At 46.8% G+C, this 23,159-nt stretch overlaps 1 protein-coding gene across 1 annotated transcript in view; it reads left to right on the top strand.

Moving 5' to 3' along the window:
* The first annotated feature begins 388 nt into the window (after positions 1-388).
* Positions 389-23,159, top strand: part of TTC9 (tetratricopeptide repeat domain 9) — a 41,260-nt gene continuing 18,489 nt past the window's right edge. The window contains exon 1 of the mRNA XM_056134412.1: positions 389-1,008. Coding sequence (XP_055990387.1) covers positions 597-1,008 — 412 coding nt within the window. The 5' untranslated portion in view covers positions 389-596. The remainder of the gene's footprint in view (positions 1,009-23,159) is intronic.

Here is a 23,159-nt window from a genome sequence, read left to right as displayed (position 1 = left end):
CCCCCCCCCCCCCCCCCGCCTTCGCTCAATCGTGGCGCGTCTCCCCAGGTCTCGACTGAATGGGGAGGGGAAGAAGAACCAGGCTGTCTTTGTCATTAATCTTTCCCTCCTTCGGGCGGGCGAGCCAGCTTCTTCCGGGTCAGCGACGGTCACCGCCACTCGGATCGGGTCCGCGGTCCCCGCACTCCCAGCCCCGCCCCAACCATAGCCCACCTCCTCCAACCGCGGGGGCCCCGGGACGCGCCGCTCGGGGGCCGGGGACCGGCGGCGGCCCGCAGGGTGCGTGCGTGCGCGAGCCGCAGGGCGGGCGGCGCGGAGCGGGGGAGGGGCCGAGAAGAGGAGGAGGAGGAGGAGAAGAAGGAGGAGGAGGAGGAGGAGGGGGAGGAGGGGAAGCGAGCAGTCTCCCGCAGCTGGCGGGGAGAATGGGAGTGCGGGGCGACAGACCGCCGCGGGGTGTCAGCGCGGCGGCGCAGCTTGCCAGGCGCGCGCCCGGCGCCCGCCGCTTTTAAACCCGCGAGGGCGCGGCGACGGCGGCGGCGGCGGCGGCGGCGGCGGCGGCGGATCGCGGCGCGCGCGGGGCGCCGGGCGGCGGCCGAATGGAGAGGAAGGGCTCGGCGGCCGCGGCCAAGGGGAACCCGAGCCCGTCGGCGGGCGGCGAGGCGCAGCGGCCGCCGCCTCCGCTGTGCGCCCCGGGCAGCGGCGCGGGGACCCCGGCGCGGGGCCAGGCTGGGGCGGCGGCCGAGCCCGCCGAGTTCATCCGGCGCGCGCACGAGTTCAAGAGCCAAGGGGCGCAGTGCTACAAGGACAAGAAATTCCGCGAAGCCATCGGGAAATACCACCGGGCGTTGCTGGAGCTCAAGGGGCTGCTGCTGGCGCCCGGGACGGAACGGGAGCAGGACTCGCGCTCGGCCTCCTCGGCCGGGGCCCCCAAGCCCAGCAGCCGGCTCTCGGAGGAGCAGAGCAAGACGGTGGAAGCCATCGAGATCGACTGCTACAACAGCCTGGCAGGTGAGCCGCGCCGCGCGCCGGCCGCTCCTCCGCTCCCGGCCTCCCGCCTCCGGCCCGGCCCCGCGCGCCGCCGACCCCCGCCCGGGCCCCCTACCCCGGATCGCCGCTGGCCACTGCGGCGCGCCCGCCCCGCGCACTCCCCCGCCCCACCCCACCCCACCCCACGCCACCCCCCTCCCCGGGCCCCGGGCCCCGCTGGGAAAAGTGACTTTTCGGATGGAACCTTCCCAAGTCGGGGTCATCCTGCGTCCCTTCCCGCCCCCACCCCCGCGCCGCCCGCGTCCATCGACAACACCCCCGCCCCCCTCACTGGACGGAGTTGGCTCCGCGGCGACTGTTACTACTAAGGCTCCTCGAGTGGAGCCGCGTCCAAATGCGGGCAGCGGCGCCCAGGCCCTCGCCACCCCCGTGCCGCCGCATCCCCCGTGGGGGCTCTGTCCCAGGGCCACCCCGGGGGGGTGGGGGGTCATGGGCGGGCCCTCACCCGCCCGACCCCGCCGCCGCAGCTGGCCCCCAGCCCTTGTGGGTGAGGACCTTTCCCAAGGTCCTGTGGCTTCAGAGGCCAAGGGGCCCGGGTACCACATTGCCTTGAGCATCTCCAGCAAAATGGATTCCAAAACGCCACTTTTCTTTCCTTTCGATGAGCTCCTGCGAGCTTCTCTCTGGGGCGCCCGTTGCCAGGTGAAGGGAGCAGCGGTCGGCGAGGGAAGCTTCTGGCACTGGGGCTGCAGCCTTCCCGCCCCGCTCTCCGCCCTCTCGCCAGCTCGGCCCCAGCCCCCCCTGTCCCCGGCTCTCCCTCCACCGGGCTGCTAGGCTGAGGGGTCTGTTGGCGCCAGGTGACAACTGCTGTTCTAGAGCTCACTTTGGGCATTAAGGTCAAAGTCGGAGTCTGTTTAAAAAATTCCTTTGGCACAGGAAACTTTAAAAATTCCGTGGAAAGGGAAAGCCTGGCTCTTTCCAGGGGCCTTCCTGGGAGAAGGTGGAAGGTGTTGGCAGAGGCCTTTTATTCAGCTCCTTTCTCTTCTGTTCGGTGGCATTTGGGTATGGTCCAGCTCTTTTGATCAAATCGAAAGGCCACTACTCCTGGCCTTGAAGCTCTTGAAACTGGTGGTTGACAGTAGAAGAAGCAGAGGAAGATTGGCTCCCAATAGCTGTGGACTAGGAGTGGCTGGGGGTGGTGGGTATAGCCGGGACCCAGGCATTTGGGAGGCAGGGGTGCAGATGTCGGGGGAAAAGAAATCCGCAACTCTGCTCCTTCCTAAGTGAAGCTGTGCGCTATTCTCTTTCAGGCTTCTAGTGCCAGCCTATCTCTGCCTTCCCAGAATGCCCTGTCCAGGATCATATTTAATGATATCATTACCCCCAGGCTAGGGAGGCACTTTGCAAATTGTGAAGTAGTTTGCAAACTTCCAAGGATCAATAGTAATAGAAGGAGCCTCCATAGGAATGTAGAACTGTAGCAGTACTAGTGACTGTGGCAGCTGGCAAGGTGGTGGTGGTAGAGCAAAGATGGAACATTGCAATCCATCACAAGATACAGCTTGATTCCCCTGTATTTCCTGTAAGTCCCTGGCACTCTCTCTGCTGCCTGATGAATAGTTAAAGGGCAGAGAGGCCATTGGTGGAGGGAGAGGCCCTCTGGGTCACTAATGCAGTGTTTTTCACTGTGCTAATGGAGTCTTCTATTTCGTGTTAGCCATGGGCTTTCCAGGCTTGCCCCTCACCCCATGCTTTTGGCTGCTGTCCTGAGGCTAGCCCTGCCTATCTTCCAGCCCCGAAGTGGTTACACTTCCAAGATGAAACCAAAGATGTGTCCTTGGTCAAGGCCCGGTCAGGGCTGGGCAAAGATCTGGACAGCTCCTCCATTTCCAACCCCCCTGATTCCACACACATCTGGGGAAACTTCAGCTATGAGGGAAAAAAATAGCGCTTCACATATAATTTTTTTAAAATTTTGTTTAAGTGACTAGTTGATGATCATCAGTTTTTTAGAGGAGAAAAGCTCCCAAGTTCCAGAGCTGTTCAAGCCTAAAGTTAATGTGCTTGTGTGCATCATATGCACGAAGTTGTGATCATCGTCCATTAGACCTTCTTGTGTCTTAAGTTCTACCTCTAGTGGGTGCCAGACTCCTACACTCAAAAAATCCCATTGGGAGCATTTAGCCCTGGTTACCTGGAGAAAGAAACCTACCTTGCTTCTAGGCTCTGACAAGACCCTTCCCAATATTGTCGTTTGTATATTGAGAAGATGAAGACGTAAGCGTAATTATAAACTGGGCAGCCTTGTCAAGGCCAAATTCTGTATTGTGGGTAGGAAATTCAGCTGGGAAGAGGGATTCACATAAGACTTACCTGGGGCGAGATAGAGACCAGGTGTTGGTTTCCTTTCAGACAGTGCATGTAATCAGCTACTGCTATCTCATAATTCTAGCTAATGGGCACATATCCTGTCTTGTTGGTTTATAAAAAAATAATGCACATTTATTAAAATGATTGCTTTCAGAAAATAACCAAAAACTTTAAAGAAGAACATATGAATTGACCTTTCATCCTCCACCTAAAGGAAGTCATTGTGCTTCATTTCCCTCCTGTACTTTTTTCTATCTATGAAGTGTTTACAAAGCTAAGTTCCCCCTGTTTCCTGCTTCTAGTCTCACTTTTAGGTCAGAGCATTTTTGCACTTCATGAAAATATTTCCAGGAAGATTATTTTAAGTGGCATCATATCATTTTTGAATGTGTATACAATTACCGTTTGGTGGAAAGGGAAGGAGAGGTGATCACAGAACGGCGCAGTATGACCCGAAAGAAATCCTTTTCCTTGTGTCCACTAGAAGAGGGAGGCAAGAACTGCAGGTTTTTTCTGTCAAAGGGGCAATTTAACTAACTGACCCCTCTGTCTGGCTTGCTGTGCTCAGGGAACAGTTCAAAGGTTGCCTCTGGGCTGGAGCAGTGTGAAGATGTTCTCTTTGGGATGTGTCCTCCTCCACAGGGATGTGGAACGCACTTGGATTGGCCGCGAAGTCACTAGGGTGTGTTGCTAAGGGCATCTCAGCATGAAGCAGAAGCTGGAGGAAACCTGTGTTCACTGGATCCTTAATCCTCTGTTAGAAAGATTTTAAGAGAACAGCCAGGGGAGCAGTGAGAGTCAGCGAGGAGATGTTAGTCTCTCCACTTGAAGACTTGAAGGGGTCACAGAAAGGAAGAGAGCAATTTATAGTGTCTCTTCGGGTAGTATGTTATAGCTCGGAGTTGTTCCCCACTAGTAGCGATCTGACCAGTGGTGCAAGATCCATGGACTTTATTTTTCATGTCGTATTCTCTGATGAAATTTAAGGGAAATGATGGGAAACATCCTGTCCCTCCACAATTTCAAATGACTGTGATATGATTCAGAAAGATAATCCGATTTACTCGAGGACAGGTAGACATTGGGTTCTCCAAGGCTGCAAAGGAAGCAAGTATTGGGCTATTTGTCAACTACTGTTGACCTTGAACAAGACAAAATCTCTCCTAGAGCCTGGGAATATTCTGTTTGGAACCTCTTGAAGGTTAGAGCCTTCTGCTCTACATCTGTTCCCGGAGGACTGTGGAGGCTCCAGCTGGGGTGTGATCAAAAGGTTACAATACATAATGACTTTTTTGGTATTTTCAAACAATGTTCAAGATTCAAATGTCAGCACTAGAGATGGGTGCCAGCAAGCTAGGCATGGCATTGGATCTGAAGACTCCACGAGAGGCAGCTCATTGCCTCTATGGCTGACTTCGGTGCATGTGAATTTGAGTAAGTCTCTACGACTTCAGTTTGCCCTCATTCCCCTATGCAGCTAGGGCTACATCTGGGAGATAGTTTTGTTTATTTTACCAACAAGGGGGGATACTATCCATTGGTCCCTGTGGGATTCCCAGGACAGGGGCCTGACAGTGCCTGGAAAACTCACAATGGGAACAGACCTACGATGGGAACCTCCTTTATCAGATCTTCTGGATATATCTTGGAGCCATGGCACCAGAGCCAGGGAGCCCAGGTTAAAAAAAAAAAAAATATATATATATATATAGATGTCTTGTTTTTTTATTTTAAAAATTATTTTTATTAAAAAAACATGATTTACAAAGTTTTTCATAGTAGAGTTTTTTCAGGCATTCTATGTGTGGACTTGTTTTAGAAGCAGGAGAAAATGTCACAAAAGACCTTAAGAAATAGTTTCTTTTCTTTCATGATCTCTCTCTTGATTTGACATGATATTGTTTGCTATTTTATGACATTGCAAGAAAGTTAAAATTTTAGATTATTGGCATGAATTCATCTTTATTGTGATATGCCGATTTTAAATGAAAATTTGAGGACTTACATGTAAAATCTGTTTTTATTTTACATCTTTAAAATTGATATTTTATACGTGTGATCTCTCCAAGCTTGAAGGCATTCTGATGACTAAGGAAAGGAAAAGGAACTCTAAATTACACTCATTTCCCTCCCATGCCACCATTTTATATATAAGTGGTTGACTAGTTCAGGATAGTGTGAGTGAAAAAGGATATTGAATGCCTTTCGGGCATTTGTGTGTGTGTGTGTGTGTGTGTGTTAATAGTGTTTCTTCCTGCACTTGAAGCAATTTCTGGGTTGAATAGGAAGCACTGCTTCTTGGGGTCATTAGCAGATATTCTACCTTAATTATAGAAGTAATTCTCTTACCTTGTTTTGAGTTGGTTTTTGCTGAATTCTCATACATTGTATATTCTCTGGAATTCTGGGCTCCCAGGATGCTATATGCAAATGGGGATACAAAGAATGGATGTGCTGGTCAGATAGCACATGGGTAAGGCACGGGCCTTGCACATGCCCCACTCAGAGTCCATCTCCAGTGTCCCCTCTGGTCTCCTGAACAGTGCCAGGAGTAATCCCTGTACACAGAGCTAAGAGTAAGCCCTGGGTGCTGCCAATTGTGACCCCGAAACCCAAGGGAAAAGTGAAAGAATTGATGCTGTCTCCTCTGATCATGTTCAGGCTCCATTGTTCTAATGAACTTTGCTTAATAAAAAAATAAATGAAGATAAGATTATTAAGAGTTTTAGGAAGGCAACAGCAGAACATTAAACCTTACCTAGGTCCTTTCTGAACGTGGACCCAACTATAAAGCCAGCCCTCGCTGGGATACCTGAAGATGACTATAAGGATATAATTGAGGTGATTAGACGTAGAATCTGAGGCAGATTCTAAGACAAAGAGTAGTCAGTATAACTTGGTGTTGAACCAGAGGAAATAATAAGTAGGTAGATTAACTACAAATGTGAGAACTACTGTCAATGGTGAAAATGTTTTGGAGTCCTTCATCAGCCTACTGGTGCCAGTAGGAAAGTCCTGCTGATGCTCCACTCCTGCAACATAACCCTGTGTGCCACGTGTGTGACCTGGCAGGACCAACAACTCTACTAACCACTCACTATACAGTGGCAGGACTGGGTCAACAGCTCCACCCACATATGTCAGCAGACAGGTTATGCTGACACCCCCACCCACATACTACAGACTGCACCTATATCACGTTTGTACACTACACCTGGACCAGATATACACTGGTAGCCTTGCCCACCATTTCATAGCAGGTAATTATGCATTAACATACACAGGTGATGTATCTTAGTGTGTAGCTCTCCTGGCCACTGGGAACTGCACTCTTGGACCCCACTGTACATCACCTGCACAAGACCAGTTCTTCAAGACTAGGAAAGTTAGGAGGTTTGCCTAATGCTTATAAGCAAACACACAGAATTGGGCAAAATGGGGAGACAGAGGAAAATGCCCTAAATAAGAAAGAGCAAGACAGAAATCCGGGATTGGGGGGGGGGGGCAGCAATACCTTTAAGAAACAGGTAAATTACATAGTGAAGAGTTCAAAGAAATTATGATTACAGAACCCAAGAGAATGGTGAGAGTTTCAATGAAGAAACTAAACATTTAAGAACAAACCAAAGAAAGCTATAGAACTGAAGAATGTAATTATAGAAGTAGATTAAACAACAGACTGAATGAAGCAGAGGAGTAAGTAAGTAAACTAAGTAAAATCAGTAAACTAGAAGACAAAGCAACAGAACTTTCGTGATTGGAGCAAGTAAAATAAACTTCTGCAGTGAAAATACCTTAAGGTCTCTGTTACTGGAGGAATATCCTGGTGGCTTAGAATACCTGTCTTGCAAGTATGTGGTTTTGAGCTCAATCCCCAATGCCTCCTCCACATATACCAAGTACAATTTTGTGGTCCCTATAGTGCCGGAAGTAATTTTTAGCTTCACATACAGTCAGGAGTGTGTAATTACCACAAGAAAGGACTTACCACTGCATGAACTGCAACTGAAAAGATGTGTGAGTACCATAGTCAAAAAGTACAACCCTGGGAGGGAAGATTTATCAGTACCACAGCATGTGTATGTAAGCACCACAACTGAAATTTTCAACCCTTTTACACAGGATGCCTGTAAGCATCACAGCTTTGGTGACCACCCAGGTTGTGTAGGAGCACCACAACTGGATGAGCAACCCTCAGGGAGCACCACAGCTAGTCCTGTGTGTAAACCCTGGTCACTGTAGCAACATCAACAACAATGAAGGGAGGGGGTGAGTAAAAAGATCTCTGGACTACATCAAGATTAATATTCACAGTGTAGGGGTCCCAGAAGAAGAAAGGATCAAAAAAAATTATAAGGAAACAATGCCTTAAAACTTTCCTATTCTAGGCCTGGGAGATAAGTCAAAGGATACTTTCCAAGCTGAAGGCCCAGATTCAGTTCCTGGCACTAGCATGGGCCCTCTGAATGTTTCCAGGAGTGACCTCCCTACCCTGCCAGGAGTGGCCCCAAGCCCCCTCATAAAAGCCTTAATCTGAAGAAGGTAATTAGCATCCAGGTTCAGGAACTCGTAGAGTTCCTCATAAGAGGAATTCAATGATCCTCTTGAATCTAATTTAATTATAACTGAGACACTAGTTATAATTAAAATCACACAATTTAAGATATCAGGGAGAATCTTAAAAAAGCCATAGGAGCATAACAGCTTATTACATACAAGGAAAACCCATTAGGCCATGGGTAGATATTTTCCACACAAAGTATAAAGGCTCAAGGAGAGAAGCACGATGTGCTTAAAGTGCTGAAAGGGGAGCTCTCCCAACCAAGAATTCTGTCCCTGGCAAAGTTATCTTTCTGAATTGAATGTGACATTGAGAGTATCTCAGATAAACAAAAGCTAGAGGTATTCGTCACCACTAAATCAGCTTTGCAAGAAATAATAAAGAGACTTCTCTAATTGTAAAAGAAATGATATAGCAACAAGAAAAAATGCAAAAGAAAAAATACTGATCAATCAGTCAATCAATCACGACCATCCTGTTGTTCATCGATTGCCTCAAGCAGGCCCCAGTAATATCTCCTTCGTCCTAGCCCTGAGATTTTTTAAAAAGTGCCATATTCAAGGCTCTTTCGGGGTTAGGAGAATGAGACCCATCATTGTTACTGGTATTTGGCATATTGGGTACGCCACGGGGAGTTTGCCAGACTGCTGTGTGGGCAGGTTACATTCGGTAGCCTGCCAGTTTGTACAAAGTAGAAATGAGATAATAAGATGTGGTATGGCCGCGAATGCGGCCTTGCGCTTCTGGGAGCTGGGTTTTATAGTCTCTGGGTCTTGGCCATTGATGGGATTACACGGCCCTGGGGGCCAGTTGGTGGGTGTCATTCCTGCCTACTGGAATTTGGAGGATCTGGGTGGAGGATGCTCAGCCCCAATCCAAGCAGGCTTGGAGATCTCAGCCCCGGGACCCGCATGCCTTTGTTCCTCTGCCAGTACCTTCATGCATGTGGAGAGTGGTCTCAGCATGGTGGTGACTGGTTCTGGAGGTCTTTAGCTGCCGGAGCCCTGGTCGGGGCGGGGAGGGAAACTCAACCCACTCCCCTCCAAGGGGCCCCGGTGAGGACAGCCAGGCGTAGGGGCAGGAGACTCTGATAGAAGAAGTAAATATTAAAAGTAGTAGATCAATCACTTTTATAGCAAACCATAAGAGAAAAAGATAAAGGTAGTAAAAATTAAAACTACAATAATGATTTCAGAGATATATAAAGCATAGAGTTACAAAAATATAAAATGCGGGGAAATTAAAATGTGGGGTCATGATGTAGTCTATATGCAGATGTTGAATTATGCTGATGGGCACCTGAAGCTCACATAATATTCTAAGTCAATGTTACTTCAATAAAAATATATTTAAATTTTTAAAAAGATGCCCTGCCAAGGACCTGCATCTGGATGGAAGATCTTGACAGGCCAAGCCATTGCTGATCTGATTTCATTCCTAAGGCAGCATCATGGCCAATAAATCTTAAGCCTGTAAGCATGGCTCTAAGACCATCTTGTATGAATGGATATGAGAATGAAACATGTGTAATGCTTTTGAAGAAGGAGCATTCTGAAGGTAATTGTTGAGCTGAGTTTCTAAAGTGGATTCTTAGTTGACCTCCAAGGGAAATCATTCAGTGCGGATGAGTCAGAAACTCTTTCTAGCATGTTGAAGTCAGCATCTGCACAGCCAAAATATATGAAAGTGGGGCTGGAGTGATATTATGGTGGGTTGGATGCTCGCTTTGCATTCATGTGACCTGGGTCAATCACTGTTTCCCAAGCCCCACCAGGAGTGATCCCTGAATGCAGAACTAGGAGTATGTCTTGAGTACCACTGGTGTGAGTCCCCCAACAAAAAATAAACAAGATAATATACATGGAAGTATCCCCATCCAAAGCAACAGAACTCTTCTCAGTATGTGTAGCACAACCAAGATGTGGAACAACCTGCAGGATCTAGAAGGCTGTGAGTGATCTCTAAACAGCATGAATTTTCCTTCTATTTTATTCCATACCTACACCTGACAGCTAGAGGAACTCCATATTCCAACCAACGAGCAATTTCCTAAACCCCAGGTGATTGGCTTTGGGAAGACAGATATTCTTGTTGGACATCGTTTTTCAGTTTTTCCTGGTTGATGACTAGGGTCCAATCCCAAACACGTAACAGCAACCACAAGTTGTAATGTATACAATGGTACCAGATATAAAAGAGCCAGAGAGAACATAACGGAAAATTAAAGGAGGAAATTTTCTTGTAAGTATTCTTAGAGCCTAGAAATTTTTTATAAGCAACATGAAGCTCATTGTCTTTCTTTTATGCATATATAAACATTTTTCATGTCAGAAATGAAATGGTTCCTTAGACTCAAAATCATCAATTTCCAAATTTTTTTAAAAAGGAAGTAGGATGTGTCAAGCCAAGAAAGTTGACTTGAATTAGAAGAATCGCAGGTTGGACTGTATCCAAATGGACCTCTTCTCTTTCTGCCAGAAAGACTTCAAAAGAGCAAATTATGGATAAGGCTTACACAGAGGAAGCTTATCTGGCAAATGTTTTCTTCCATCGTATTTCTATGTTTCCATAGTATTTCTAGTACAAAGAACAGAAGTGATAATCACTAGCCTGAGAGATCTACAAAAATCAAAACTATGATTTCAGTGTTGTCGGTGACCCCAAACCTTCCGCATGAATCTTCTTGTCAGCATTTTCATTTAGCATAAGTTTAGACATGTTCAATAATAAGGATATTTTCTACTGTGTTGACTGACCCATTAAACAACAATCCCCACCAGTTAGCAACAACAATATTATTGTTATTCTTTGCCATAATAAACCCTGTTCCTGGTACCCTATAAATGTTTTGCGAATATGTTAAAAATTCTTGAAAATGGGGCAATAGGGTTACACTCAAAATCATCAGGTACAGCAGATAGGCTTCTTGTTTTGCATGCATCTATCCCAGGTTTGATCCCTGGAACACCATATGGCCCCCCAAGTCCTGTCAGGAATGATCCCCGGGTGCAGAGCCAGGAGTATGCCCTGAGAATCACTGAGTGAGGCCCCCAAACCCAAAAGAACAAAGCAAACAATCAAAACCCTTTAAAGATTGTTGAAAATGCTTGTTTTTAGCATCTGTTTCATGATAAGGATTCATAAATTCAGTTATCCCATTACTGAAAAATACTATTAATATATGCTATATCCCACGACCGAGCCTGGCAAGCTATCTGTGGCGTATTCGATATGCCAAAAATAATACCAATAATGGGTCTCATTCCCTTGATCCTGAAAGAGCCTCCAATATGGCAGCATTGGGAAAGACGAGTAAGGAGAGGCTGCTAAAATCTCAGGGCTGGGGCTGGAGCAATAGCACAGTGGGTAGGGCTTTTGCCTTGCACACAGCCAACCCAGGTTCGATTCCCAGCATCCCATGGTCCCCCAAGCACCGCCAGGAGTGATTCCTGAGTGTATGAACCAGGAGTAACTCCTGTGCATATGCTGGGTGTAACCCAACCCCCCCCCCCCCAAAATTAAAAAAAAATCTCAGGGCTGGGACAAATGGAGACATTACTGACAACCCTTCAAATAAATCAATGAACAACGGGATGACAGTGACAGTGATATGCTGTATTCTGGACTTAGAGACTGGGTCTATAGTAATAAACATTCAGGATAAGATCCCTGCCTTTACTATTTTAAATGTATATAAACAAAATATATTGTCACATTTTATTAATTTATTTTAATAATGTTTTAATATAATTTAGGTAACTTGGTTACAATGGCACTAATGTTTATGGTATGATGTACTGTGCTATACCACCACTAAAATACCCAAGACCTTCCACTACTGTTGTTGTGTCACCAGTAGTCAGTCTCCCCTTCCTCTCCAGCATTCCATCCCTGTTTGATTATCTGAGTTTCATAATTTAAGGCCAAGTGTTTGTCCTCATTTTGATACCGTCTATTCCCTATTTTATTTCTTTATATGCCATAGATAGCACAGTGGTAAGGTGTTTGCCTTGCATGCAGCCAACATGGCCGACCCGAGTTCGATTCCTCCGCCCCTCTCGGAGAGCCCGGCAAGCTACCGAGAGTATCTCGCCCGCACGGCAGAGCCTGGCAAGCTCCCCGTGGCGTATTCGATACGCCAAACACAGTAACAACAAAGTCTCCAATGGAGACGTTACTGGGCCCACTCGAGCAAATTGATGAACAATGGGAGGACAGTGATGTTACAGTGATTTGCCATAGATGAGTGAGGTCATCTCATATTTGTCCTTCTCCCTCTGACTTACTTCACTTAATACTCTCCAGTTCCATCCATGTTCCAGCAAACTGCAAGGTTTCTTTTCTTATAGCTGAGTAGTATTCCATTGTGTATATATTCCACAAGTTTTTTTTTAATCTATCCATCATGAGATATTTAGATTGTTTCCATATTCTGACTATTTTACTAAGCGCTGAAATGAACGTAGGCTTGCATAGATCCTTTTGATTGCTGTTTTTGTGTGTTGGGGTGGATAACAAAAAATGGAATCCCTGGAATTTATTCCTCATTGAGAAATCTCTATAACTAGTTTGTTGAGAAATCTCCATGCTACTTTCCATAAGGCTGAACTAGTAGACGTTCCCACCAGCAGTGAATGAGGGTTCCTTTTTCATCATGTCCATGCCCACACTGGTTGCTTTGTCTTTTTGAACATGCCTTTCTCACTGGTGGGAAGTAGTTGATTGTTGATTTGTATTTCTCCTCAAATTAATGATGATACATATATTTTTTCATGGGCCCACTGACCAAATGTTTTATATATATTTATGTATATATGCATATGTATATGCACACACATATGTATGTATATGTATATATCTATAGCTATATCTATATATATATTTTAAGTGCATCTGGTGAGAATAAAGCAAAGGATGTTCTTTGAAGGCTAAAATTTCCCCAGCTCGACTTAGGCATCTCCGTGTTTGAGAGCACAGATGAAGCAGGACATGGTGAAAGGTACTTGGATGGCAAATCCTGTTTCTAATTTGCCAGGTGCCTTGTGCCAAGAATTTTACCTCTTGGACAGCAGTTTTATAATTTACAAAAACTCAGAGTTGGTTTCCTGCATCTCTAAGGTCTTTTCCAAGTGTAAAAAAAAATACTAATTCTTTTGTCTTCTGTTCTGATCTGTGTGACATTATACTGAGTGGGTAGTTCTGTGTGTCTGATAAAGACTTGTGTCCAGAATCTGTTATTTCATGAAAAGGGAGAATGTGGAAGAGTTTAATGATTCCCTTAGAATAAAGACGAACTATAACATAAATACATATACTAGTACTACATTTGAATCTGATTATCTGAAGACATACAAATAAAATTAACTTGAAGAAGACAGGAATAGGAAGATATTTGAACTATTATTATCATGACTGTTACAATTTTTCTTTTTAAAACTTTTTAAAAAGTTGTTTTAGGGGCACACCTGAGTGCTCAGGGCTTACTTCTGGCTCTGCACTAAGGGATCACCTCTGGCAGAGCTTGGGAATTGAGCCCAGATGGGCCTTGTGCAGGGTAAGCTCCGTACCCAGTGTGTTATCTTTTCCCTCTCCCCAGCCAGATATTTTTAATGCTTAGTAATGTTAGAACCATTTTTCACAGCAAAATGGAAGGAAACACACAGAGAATTCTGTTCACTTTTACCCCACCTCCAACCCAGCACAACCTTCCTCATATCCACATCCCCCACTGGAGTGGGATATTTGTGGTACCTGATGAATTGACAGTGGCTCATCACAACCACCCATGAATTCAGTTAACATTAGAGTCCACCCTTGTGTGTATGTTCTGTGGGCTTACGCTGGTGTCTAATTAAAAGTCCCCTAAAAGTCCTCTCTGTCTCCCTATTCATTTCTTTACCTTCACTTCCAAACCTGGAAACCATTCATCATTTTACTAGGACTATAGTTTCACTTTTTCCAGTATGTCATGTACTTGGAATCATACAGATATAATTTTTTCAGATTGGCTTCTTTTATCCAGTAGAATGCTTTTAAGATTCCCTTGGGTCTCTCTCCCTTCTTTCTCTCCTCTCTCTCTCTCTCTCTTCTCTCTTTTTCTTTTAAAATCATTCATTGCGTTAATAAGCTGTGTAAAGAAAGTATGGGTGACAGAACTGGAGAAATAGTATAGCTGGTAGGGCACTTGCCTTGCACGCATTTGACCTAGGTTTGATCCTTGGCACAGCATATGGTCTCCTGAGCCACTCTAGGAGTGATTCCAGAGTGCAGAGCCATGAGTAAGGCTTAAGCACTGCTGGATGTGAACAAAGAAAGAGACAAAGGGAGAAATGAGAGAGGAAAATGAGGTTTTTCTTTTTTATATTTTCAAGGGGGGAAAAAAAGATTTTTTGGTCACACCTGGCAGTGCTCAGGGATTTTGGTGCTGGGGTCACTTCCAGTGGGGTTCAGGGGGCTACGCAGTACCAAGGATTGAATGTGGGCCTCCCACATGCAAAGTATGTGTTCCGGTCCTTTGAGCCCCAGAAAATATAATTTTTACTTTTTTTTTACTTTTTAATTTTTAAAAAATTTTACTTTCTAAATTAAAAAAATTTTACTTTAAAAAAATGGTAACTCGGGGCTGGAGTAATAGCACAGCGGGTAGGGCCAACCCGGGTTCAATTTCCAGCATCCCATATGGTCCCCGAAGTGCCGCCAGGAGTGATTCCTGAGTGCAGAGCTAAGAGTAACCCCTGAGCATTGGCTGGGTGTGACCCAAAAAGCAAAAAAAAAAAAAAAGGTAATTCTTACCACCTTATGAACTTTATTTTTAATGCCACCCTGGCTATTACCTCTGTCTTGGCTATCCTCAGATACCTTTGGTCAAAGATGTCCAGTAACATTCACTCCCTGGACATTCTTGTACTCTTCCTCCTTCATGGTGCACCCACTTGCTGCATGGCTCATCATCCTAGTGTGTGCTCAGGGCTCAGTCCCAGTACTGTGGTGCCAAATGGAAGGGAGACCTATGTACTAGCACATGAGGGGCAATTTGCATTGGCTGGTGAGGCGGGGAAGAGAGTTGGGTCAAATCCTGTGATACATGAACATCAGTGATAGCCCCTACCATAGAAGAAAGAAGGGGCCTTCTGAGTACTCATTATTCTCGTTGGCCCCCAAGTCTTGGAAATCCTGCCACTGATAGCTCAGGCTTGGAGCCTAGACACCTGGAAGGAAACATCTTTTTGTTTTGGTTTGTTTGGGGGCCACACCTGGCAGTGCTCAGGGGACCAAATGCTGTGTGGGGACTTTAAACCAGGCCATAGCCACATGCTTGGCAAGTGTCTTAATTTTTTTGCTATTTTTCGGGCCCCCTTCTTCTAATTTTACTGGACATGAACTCCTTTCTGTTCTCCTAAACATGTGGCCTGGGATAATGGGAACCTGGATCCTGGCCCAAATTCGCTTTACTAGCTTTGTGATATAGGAGAAGTCACAACACTTGGAGCCTCAGTTTCCCCACTGTGAATAGTACAATTGAGTCAAAGGTCTAACAATTCCAATAGCCAAAGTCTTGAACTGTCTCGTGTTTGAAGGCCCCCTTACCCCCTGGCACCCTGCTTCCCCTCTCTGTAGGAACAGACAAGCAGCTCTTGCAAACTTGGGGTTAAGTTGAAATATGGTAACCTGTCGCCTCCCAAGGATATAGATAGGGGGTCTCCAGGAGAAATGAGGGAGGCTAGGTGAACTGTCTTGGTCCTGGAATATAAATTGATGGCACCAAATATTACCTATTGCTGCTCTGTCTTCCAAGATTTTTCAAAATTCTATTCAGAGCAGGCAGCTACTCCCTGCCATAAACAATACTGGCTACCATACCAGCTATTTTAGGCCAAGAAGTCGTAGTGACAAAGAAAAAAATCTTTGTTAAGAAAACACAGCACTGAGAATTTTAGGAACAATTGCTGGCTAAGAGAACATCTGGGAGAGTTGCAGCCTGGGCACAAGGCTGGAGAGTCTGGAGGGGTCAGATATGAGCATTCGGGGCTGTGATTCTGATCTTGGTGCCCACACTCAGAATCGAGTACCTGCCTCAAAAAGATCTGCACTCTGGGGCCAGAGTGATAGTAGAGCTGGTAAGGTGCACGTGGCCAACCCAGGTTCGATCCCCAGCATCCCATACTGTCCTCCAAGCACTGCCAGGAGTAACTCCTAAGTGCTGATCCAGGAGGAATCCCTGAGCATCGCTGGGTGTGACCCAAAAAAGCAAAAAAAAAATCTGCACTTCATTACAGAGGTCACTGGGAACTGGTGTGGACTTTCCCTTCTCTATGGGAAGGACTGTTTCCCTGTGTGTACCAATAAGGATGGGCAGGAAGAGAGGGAGAACAGGAATAGTCAGCAGACAGACCCAGATCCCAGAAAAACTAAAGAGCAACTCTTTCATTTTTAGCCTAATGGAAAAGAACGTTAGCTTCATAGGATCTTGATTTCTCTGTTGACTCGTCCATTAATCTTGGACGGGTCCCAACCTCTGTGAGTCTCTGTTTCCATTACAGTTGGGGAGGAATCAGGGGCACCCCACAAGGCAGTGATGGCGACTGACATTAAGTGATGTCAGTACGGTGCTTAGCACACGGCCTGGCACGGAACAGGTACTCAGTAAGAGACAGTCTCGTGCCAGTCTGACTCCCACTCTGCCAAGTGCTGGGTCAGGAACTCATGCTAAAGGGGCGGGGAAAGGGATCCAGCCAAGGAGGCTGAGGGGGGGTGGGGTGGGGGGGACTCTGGGAAGAAACGGAGGGAGGGAGAGGGAGGGAGAGAGAGAGAGAGAGAGAGAGAGAGAGAGAGAGAGAGAGAGAGAGAGAGAGAGAGAGCACAGACACTAAGGAACTGCAGGGCAGGGGCGGGCTGGGGGGTGGTGGGAGGAAGGGCAAGAAGTGAGGGGTGAACCACCCTGACTTTCCTTCCTCGGCTCTGGCCACATTCGGCAGCAAATTCTTTGCTTTCCCCCCAGAATGTTCTCTCCTCAGCCCTGGGCTTCTCCTGACCTTGCCTTTGAACTGAACTGGCAGGAAAGAATCTGGAGGTACTCACAGGTCAGAGTAGTTCCGACTCTGGGAGCAGAAGAGGAGGATTTGCCAGGAAGAGAAGATCCCTGCTGGGATCAGCCAGGTTCCCGGGGAGCTTCCCCCTGCCAGCTCAGCTTCCAGGGCAAGGGAAACCAGAGGAAGGCCAGGCCTGCCTGTGTCTGGGCCCAGGCCGAGGGGAGGCCCGGAGTTGGCGGCCTGGCCTCTGTGGGCTCTCTGCCTGCGCATGCGTCAGGCTACAGCTATGAGCTGCCATCCTGGTGCTGGGTGAGGAGGGAGAGTCCCTGATGGACCCGGACCCGCTGTCTGGGTGGAGACAGAGAGCTCTCGCAGGTGTGTCCCTTGGGCTTCCTCCTACAGGCGCTCCTCACCAAGTGCTTTGTCTTCCTAGCTTGGGGTCCCCTGAAGGCGGGCAGTACTCTCTACTCCAGAAGCTCCTTGGAAGCTTTTCTGTACCTCGTTCTCTTTCTTTCTATCTCTCTCAGTCTCTCGTGCACTGTCTCACACTTTCACTCATTCTCGCTCTTTCTCAGGGCCTCAGTGTAGTTGAATTGGGTTGTCTTTTAATACACAATAAATTTTTTAAATTTATTTTTGCTCTTTTGGGTCACACCTGGCAAAACTCAGGGATTATTCTGCACTCCACAATTAAATTCCTTGTGATGCTCGCAGGCACCTTATGGGAGGCCGGGGATCGAACCTGAGTTCACCACGTGCAAGGAAAATGCCGTACCCGCTGTCCTATAGCTCTGGCACCTGAAGGAAATTTTTCAGTTTTTATGTACTATTATTGCTGTATTTTGTTTTGGGCTGGAGCGATAGCACAGCAGGTAGGGCGTTTGCCTTACAAGCGGCCAACATGGCCGACCCGAGTTCGATTCCTCCGCCCCTCTCGGAGAGCCCGGCAAGCTACCGAGAGTATTCGATATGCCAGACACAGTAACAGCAAAGTCTCCAATGGAGACGTTACTGGGCCCGCTCGAGCAAATCGATGATCAACGGGAGGGCCTTTACTTTTACTTTACTTTTGTTTTGGGCCACACCTGGCAGAGCTTGAGGGTTACTATTCCCAGTTCAGTGCTCAGGTGTCACTCCAGCGATGCTTAGAGGGGGATCCATGAAGTGCTCAGAATGGAACCCAGGCCCCCTGCGTGCAGACCATGTGCTGCAGCCCTTTGAGCTACCTCCCCAGCCCGGAACCTCTTCCTCCCTTCCCTCCTTGTGTTGTGATGACCTAAGGTTACACATGTGATGCTGGGCTGGGATCAGGCTCACAGCCACATGTTGAGGCCAAGCCACGTGGCCAGGCAGCCCCCTTCCTGCTATCTTTGAAAAGGTAATGAACAGAGGCAATTTTTCAACAGTTTGTGAATTATATAAGGTGTCATGATTATGGGAGATATGAAAAATGAAGGAAATTTCCAAGATGGGTGGAAATCACTTGCCTCCAAGGCTCCCAGATGCTTACTGTTTCCTGTTTAGGGTTATTCCTGGCCAGGTTGGCTTCAGTATCTCCAGCCACAGAGCCCTTAGTCACCTTGCACATGTGCCAGAAGCATAAAGGAGCTTAGGTGTACCCTGGGCCAGATCTCCTCTGTGTGTGTGTGTGTGTGTGTGTGTGTGTGTGTGTGTGTGTGTGTGATCACACTCCCATTTCTTTCTGGGAACAAATCCCCTCAAGATACACGAAGGACGACCTGTCTGCACTTTGCTTAGGGAAGAGAGCAGTTGTCTCCTTTGTGCTGGGCTAGTCTTGGGAACCCCGGGTTTCCTCTCTTCCCTTCTGCCCCCTTAGCTCGCCCTGCCCAGTGTCACTCATGGGCTTCTCTGCTTCCCACCACTGCAACCCACGGCCACCAAACTCCCCACCCCCAGGTTCTTCCATTTCCCGTCCCTTGGGGCTCACACAATGGGCTATAATTATAGGCAGACCAGATTTGATGGAATGTTACAGGATACAGGAGGTGTGTATATTTAAAAATGAATATTCGAAATTTTTAGGGCTGGTGGGGGGTGGGGGACCTTGCAGTACTGAGGATGGAGCCTGGGCCTACCGCATGCAAAGCATGTGCTCCAGCCCCCAGGCCTGCCTGCTGGCCCCCAGAATATTAGAAACTCTTTCCTAAAACTTACCACCAGTCTGCCAGGAATTTCTTTTGGGCCACACCTGGCTATTCTCAGGGCTTAACTCCTGGCCCTGCACTTAAGGGACCGCTTCTGGCGGGGCTCAGGGGATCATATGAGGTGCCAGGGATTGAAACAGGGTCAGCTTTTGCAAGGCAAATGCCTGAATCACTCTAAAATCTCTCCAGTTCCTCCTCTTCTTAGTTTCTCCCACTCTCAAATCCCTGTCATTTCTGATACTGAGTAGTTTGGCCCTCTTTTCACCTCTATAATTTGCCTCCTACTGATCTCTAAGCTTCCTCTTCTCTGAAGTAGTTGATGAGGATATTCTGGAAAATATATATACGTGTGTATACATACATATATATACAATTTTTTTCTAAGAAATTCCCGAACCTATTGATTCATACTTACTACACAAACTTTTAGTCATCGCTTTTTCCCACCAGTATTTTTCGTTGCAAACTTCGGAGTGTTGTTAAGGATTTTCCTACATTGTGATTCGAATGTCTGTGTCGTGTTTCATTGTCCCCCACCATTTACTTGCCGGTTGGTCATTTCTAACATGTGGCTGCCCTGAGAGGCTCCCGGGTGCTCTCCATGCCAGTCCTGTGCCTGGTCGCTCACTCCTCCCCACACATTTGGGGACGTAATGCTTGCACTGGTGTGAGGTATGCAGAACAGGGGCAGCATTTTTTAAGTCCAGAAAGAGAACAGGAGGGACATTGGCTTTAGAGATTTTCCTTCATTCTGGCTCAGATTTCCTGCCAGTGGGCAATGATAGGCGTCCTTGGCCAGAATCAACAAGATACCGAAAATAGCAGGCATAGGTTTTTCGGATATTCACCCTTACATTCCAGAGGTCCCAGCTGGCACAAAGTGCCACTTCCAACCCAGAGAAGGATTGGGAAACCCTCCCTGCTCACTCTCCTCCCTTCACGCTGTGGCTTTCTGTAGGGAGGTTAGGACTGGCTGCGGCTAGGATAGTTTGTAAGTCTGAGGCCCTCAGGCCCATGCCTGTCCTCATGAACAGTGACATGGGCCAAAGGCTGGGTTTTGATGTTATGGCTCCTTAGAGCAGATTCCCATAACCCTGAAAGGGCTGTCAGCAAAAGGCTGCCATTTATACGAATTTTAACTGATTTTCCATATTAGCCCTTTTACCTGCCACTTTTGACAGATGCTTGCACTTGTGAGCAGAAGATGAATGAAAAGATATAAACTCCTTGAAGTTATCATTACCTTTTTTTCCTATTTTTTTTGGGGGGGGTGGGAGTGGGAGGCAAAACTGGCATTGCTCAGGGCCTGCTCCTGGCTCTGTACTTAGGGAGCACTCCTGGTAGTGCTCAGGGGAGCAATGTGGTGCTAGGAATCTACCATATGCAAGGCAAGCACCTTAACCCTGCTGCAATCTCTCTAACCCTTGCTTTTCATTGTTTTATTTTTTTTTATTTTTTGGTTTTTGAGTTATACCCAGCACTAGTCAGGGGAAATCCCTGTCTCTGTGTTCAGGAATTACTCCTGGTCATATTCGAGGAACCTTATGTGGTTCTGGGGATTGAACTACGGTTGGCTACATGCAAGGCCAAAACTAAAGCCCCTGTTTTATCTCTCTGGCTCTTGATATCTTTGGAATGTTTTCCTTTTTTTTTTTTTCTTACCAAGGCCCAGACACAGGCTGTTGGGTAAGCCCCGCTGAGCAGGTTTCCTACGAGCGCCTGCCTGGGATTAAGCAATGAGGTGAGACGGGAGCAGCTATCTTATTCAAGCTGCACCTGTGCGGAGATTTCCAGGGGTGGGAAAAGAAAGAGCAGCTTGCTAACGGTGAAAAGAAGGGTTCTCCCAAGATAGGAGTGCTCCAAAAATGAATACAAAAAACACACACTTGGCAATATTGGTTTGAATCTAGTGTAGGTACAGGTCAGATTGGAAACGTAGAAAACCTGAAAGGAATGTAAATGGAATTGGAGAAGTAGCCACCAGATAAATTCAAGTAACTGCAGGTTATTGTGGGGGTTGAAGGCACAAGCAACAGCTTAGGCAGATTCCCTGTGGGCACCTTGAGTCAGATACCCCATGAACAGAGCTCACCGCCACTTGTGGGACTCACTCCTTAGCCCTCTTCCTCAAGCATAGCTTCTCGGTGTCTTACACTTTGCAGAGACTGTTCAAGAGCTGAAGGGAAAGAAGTGGTACCAGCATGGCCCTCGGGCATTGGGTAGTCTGGCTCTATCCCTCACATTGACTAGCCTTTACCAAACCACTCATTTTCCCAACCCTCTGCCTCTGGGAGCATGGGGCTAGTACTACCTACTCCCACGCGTCCCTGTGGTCACATTTCCTGTAGAACTCTAAATAGTGTTAGGCTGTATGAAGCATGCAGTAGTGAACTTTCGTAGTTTGTGATGGTGGGTGGGGATTTAGAGATGTCCTCCAGATGTTTTCTTTCTTTTTGCGAGGGCAATCGAGATGCTTGATCAAGAGTGAGAGTGATGGGCATGATCTGAGTAGGTAGCTGTGAAAAACAGTTTTATTTTTTGTGAAATTAAAGGGTCCATTAGGGTTATTTTTATTTTCTTGTTTGGGGAGACCTTCCAAAGAGTGCTTGGGGTTTCAGGGACCATGCTGGGAATACCTTTGGTTTCATGTGCAACCCGATGACACAGTGGTGCTAAGGCCCCACAGTGCTAGGGTTTGCCCGGACCACTCCAGTGGTGCTCATGGTGCCTCCAGGACTATACCAGACAGTGCTCAGGAGGCCATGTGGTGCAAAGGCTTGAACCCTGTACCATCTTCCCAGCCCTAAAGGGTCCATTTGATGATTGCACCCATAGATACAAACTTGGTTGTAAATGGCTGCCTACTATATACTATGAAGGCATTAGCATTAGGCAGGTGGAATGCTATAATGCACTAGTATTGGAAAAATCATTATTTCTCAGCATGTGGGAGGGAAATTAACTTGTCTTGTGAGGAGCATCAGCAAAACACTAAAGCTAATCTCATACTTAATGACACAAGACTGAATGCTTTACCGCACAATCCAGGAGTGACACTCTTATCCCAGGGAAATGAAACTTATACATAACGGTTCATTGCGGCTTTATTCATAGTAATCAAAAACTGGAAACAACCCATATGTCCTTCAACAGATGATAGTCAAACAAATTATGGTACATGCATATCAGAGGTTACAATTCAGCAATAAAAATGACTAAACTGTTGATACATGCAACAACTTGAATGCATCTCAGGAGGATTATGCTGGGGCGGGGAGCCAGTTCCAAGAGCCTTCCTGTGCTTCCATTTATGTACACTTCGAAGACATTTTAGAAATGGAGGGCAGATCAATAGTTGTCAGGGGTTTAGGAGGAGGTATGGATACAGGAGAGAGATGGATATAGTTTTTCAAGAGCTTTTCCTTTTGGTAAAATTTGTCTTTGTGATGGAGCTGTTATGTAACTGATTCATGGCATATATAAGTGACCCACATATACAACGAAATGTTTAACAAAATACACACATCCATATATGAATGAATACTAAATGCTAGGGTCAGGGCTGGGGAGAGTACAGAAGGTAAAGGGCTTACCTTGTATGAGGTCTACCCAGGTTCAAACCCCTTGCACCCCATATGGTCCCCCAAGGGTCCCCCAAGCCCTCCAGGAGTAATCCCTAAGTACAGAGTCAGGAGTAAGCCCTGAACTCAGCTGGGTGTGCCCCCACCCCTACACAATGATCAGCGGATAAGCTGTGCAATTGTATCATTGTCAATATTGTAGTCAAATTGCATTACTGAGTCAGAGGTAGTATAGGGGTAAGGCACTTGTCTTGCATGTTGCTAATCCCTGTTCAGTCCCCCCACTGCATATGGACTACCAGATTTAACTACTCTGAGCATAAGGCTAGTTGTATCCCCAAGCACTGCTAGGTGTGGTCCACCCCCAAATGTGTATTGCACTATGGGAGCTGAGGATAGGGCTCAAAGGGCTGGAATGCATGCTTTACATGTGGAGACCCTGAGTTGATCTCTGGCACCAGATAAT

Source organism: Sorex fumeus, unplaced genomic scaffold (assembly GCF_029834395.1).
Source record: "Sorex fumeus unplaced genomic scaffold, SorFum_2.1 ptg000098l, whole genome shotgun sequence".
In the NCBI taxonomy this organism is placed as follows: Eukaryota; Metazoa; Chordata; class Mammalia; order Eulipotyphla; family Soricidae; genus Sorex; species Sorex fumeus.
Note: the sequence above shows the minus strand (reverse complement) of the source record. Positions and strands in the feature narration are given on the sequence as shown.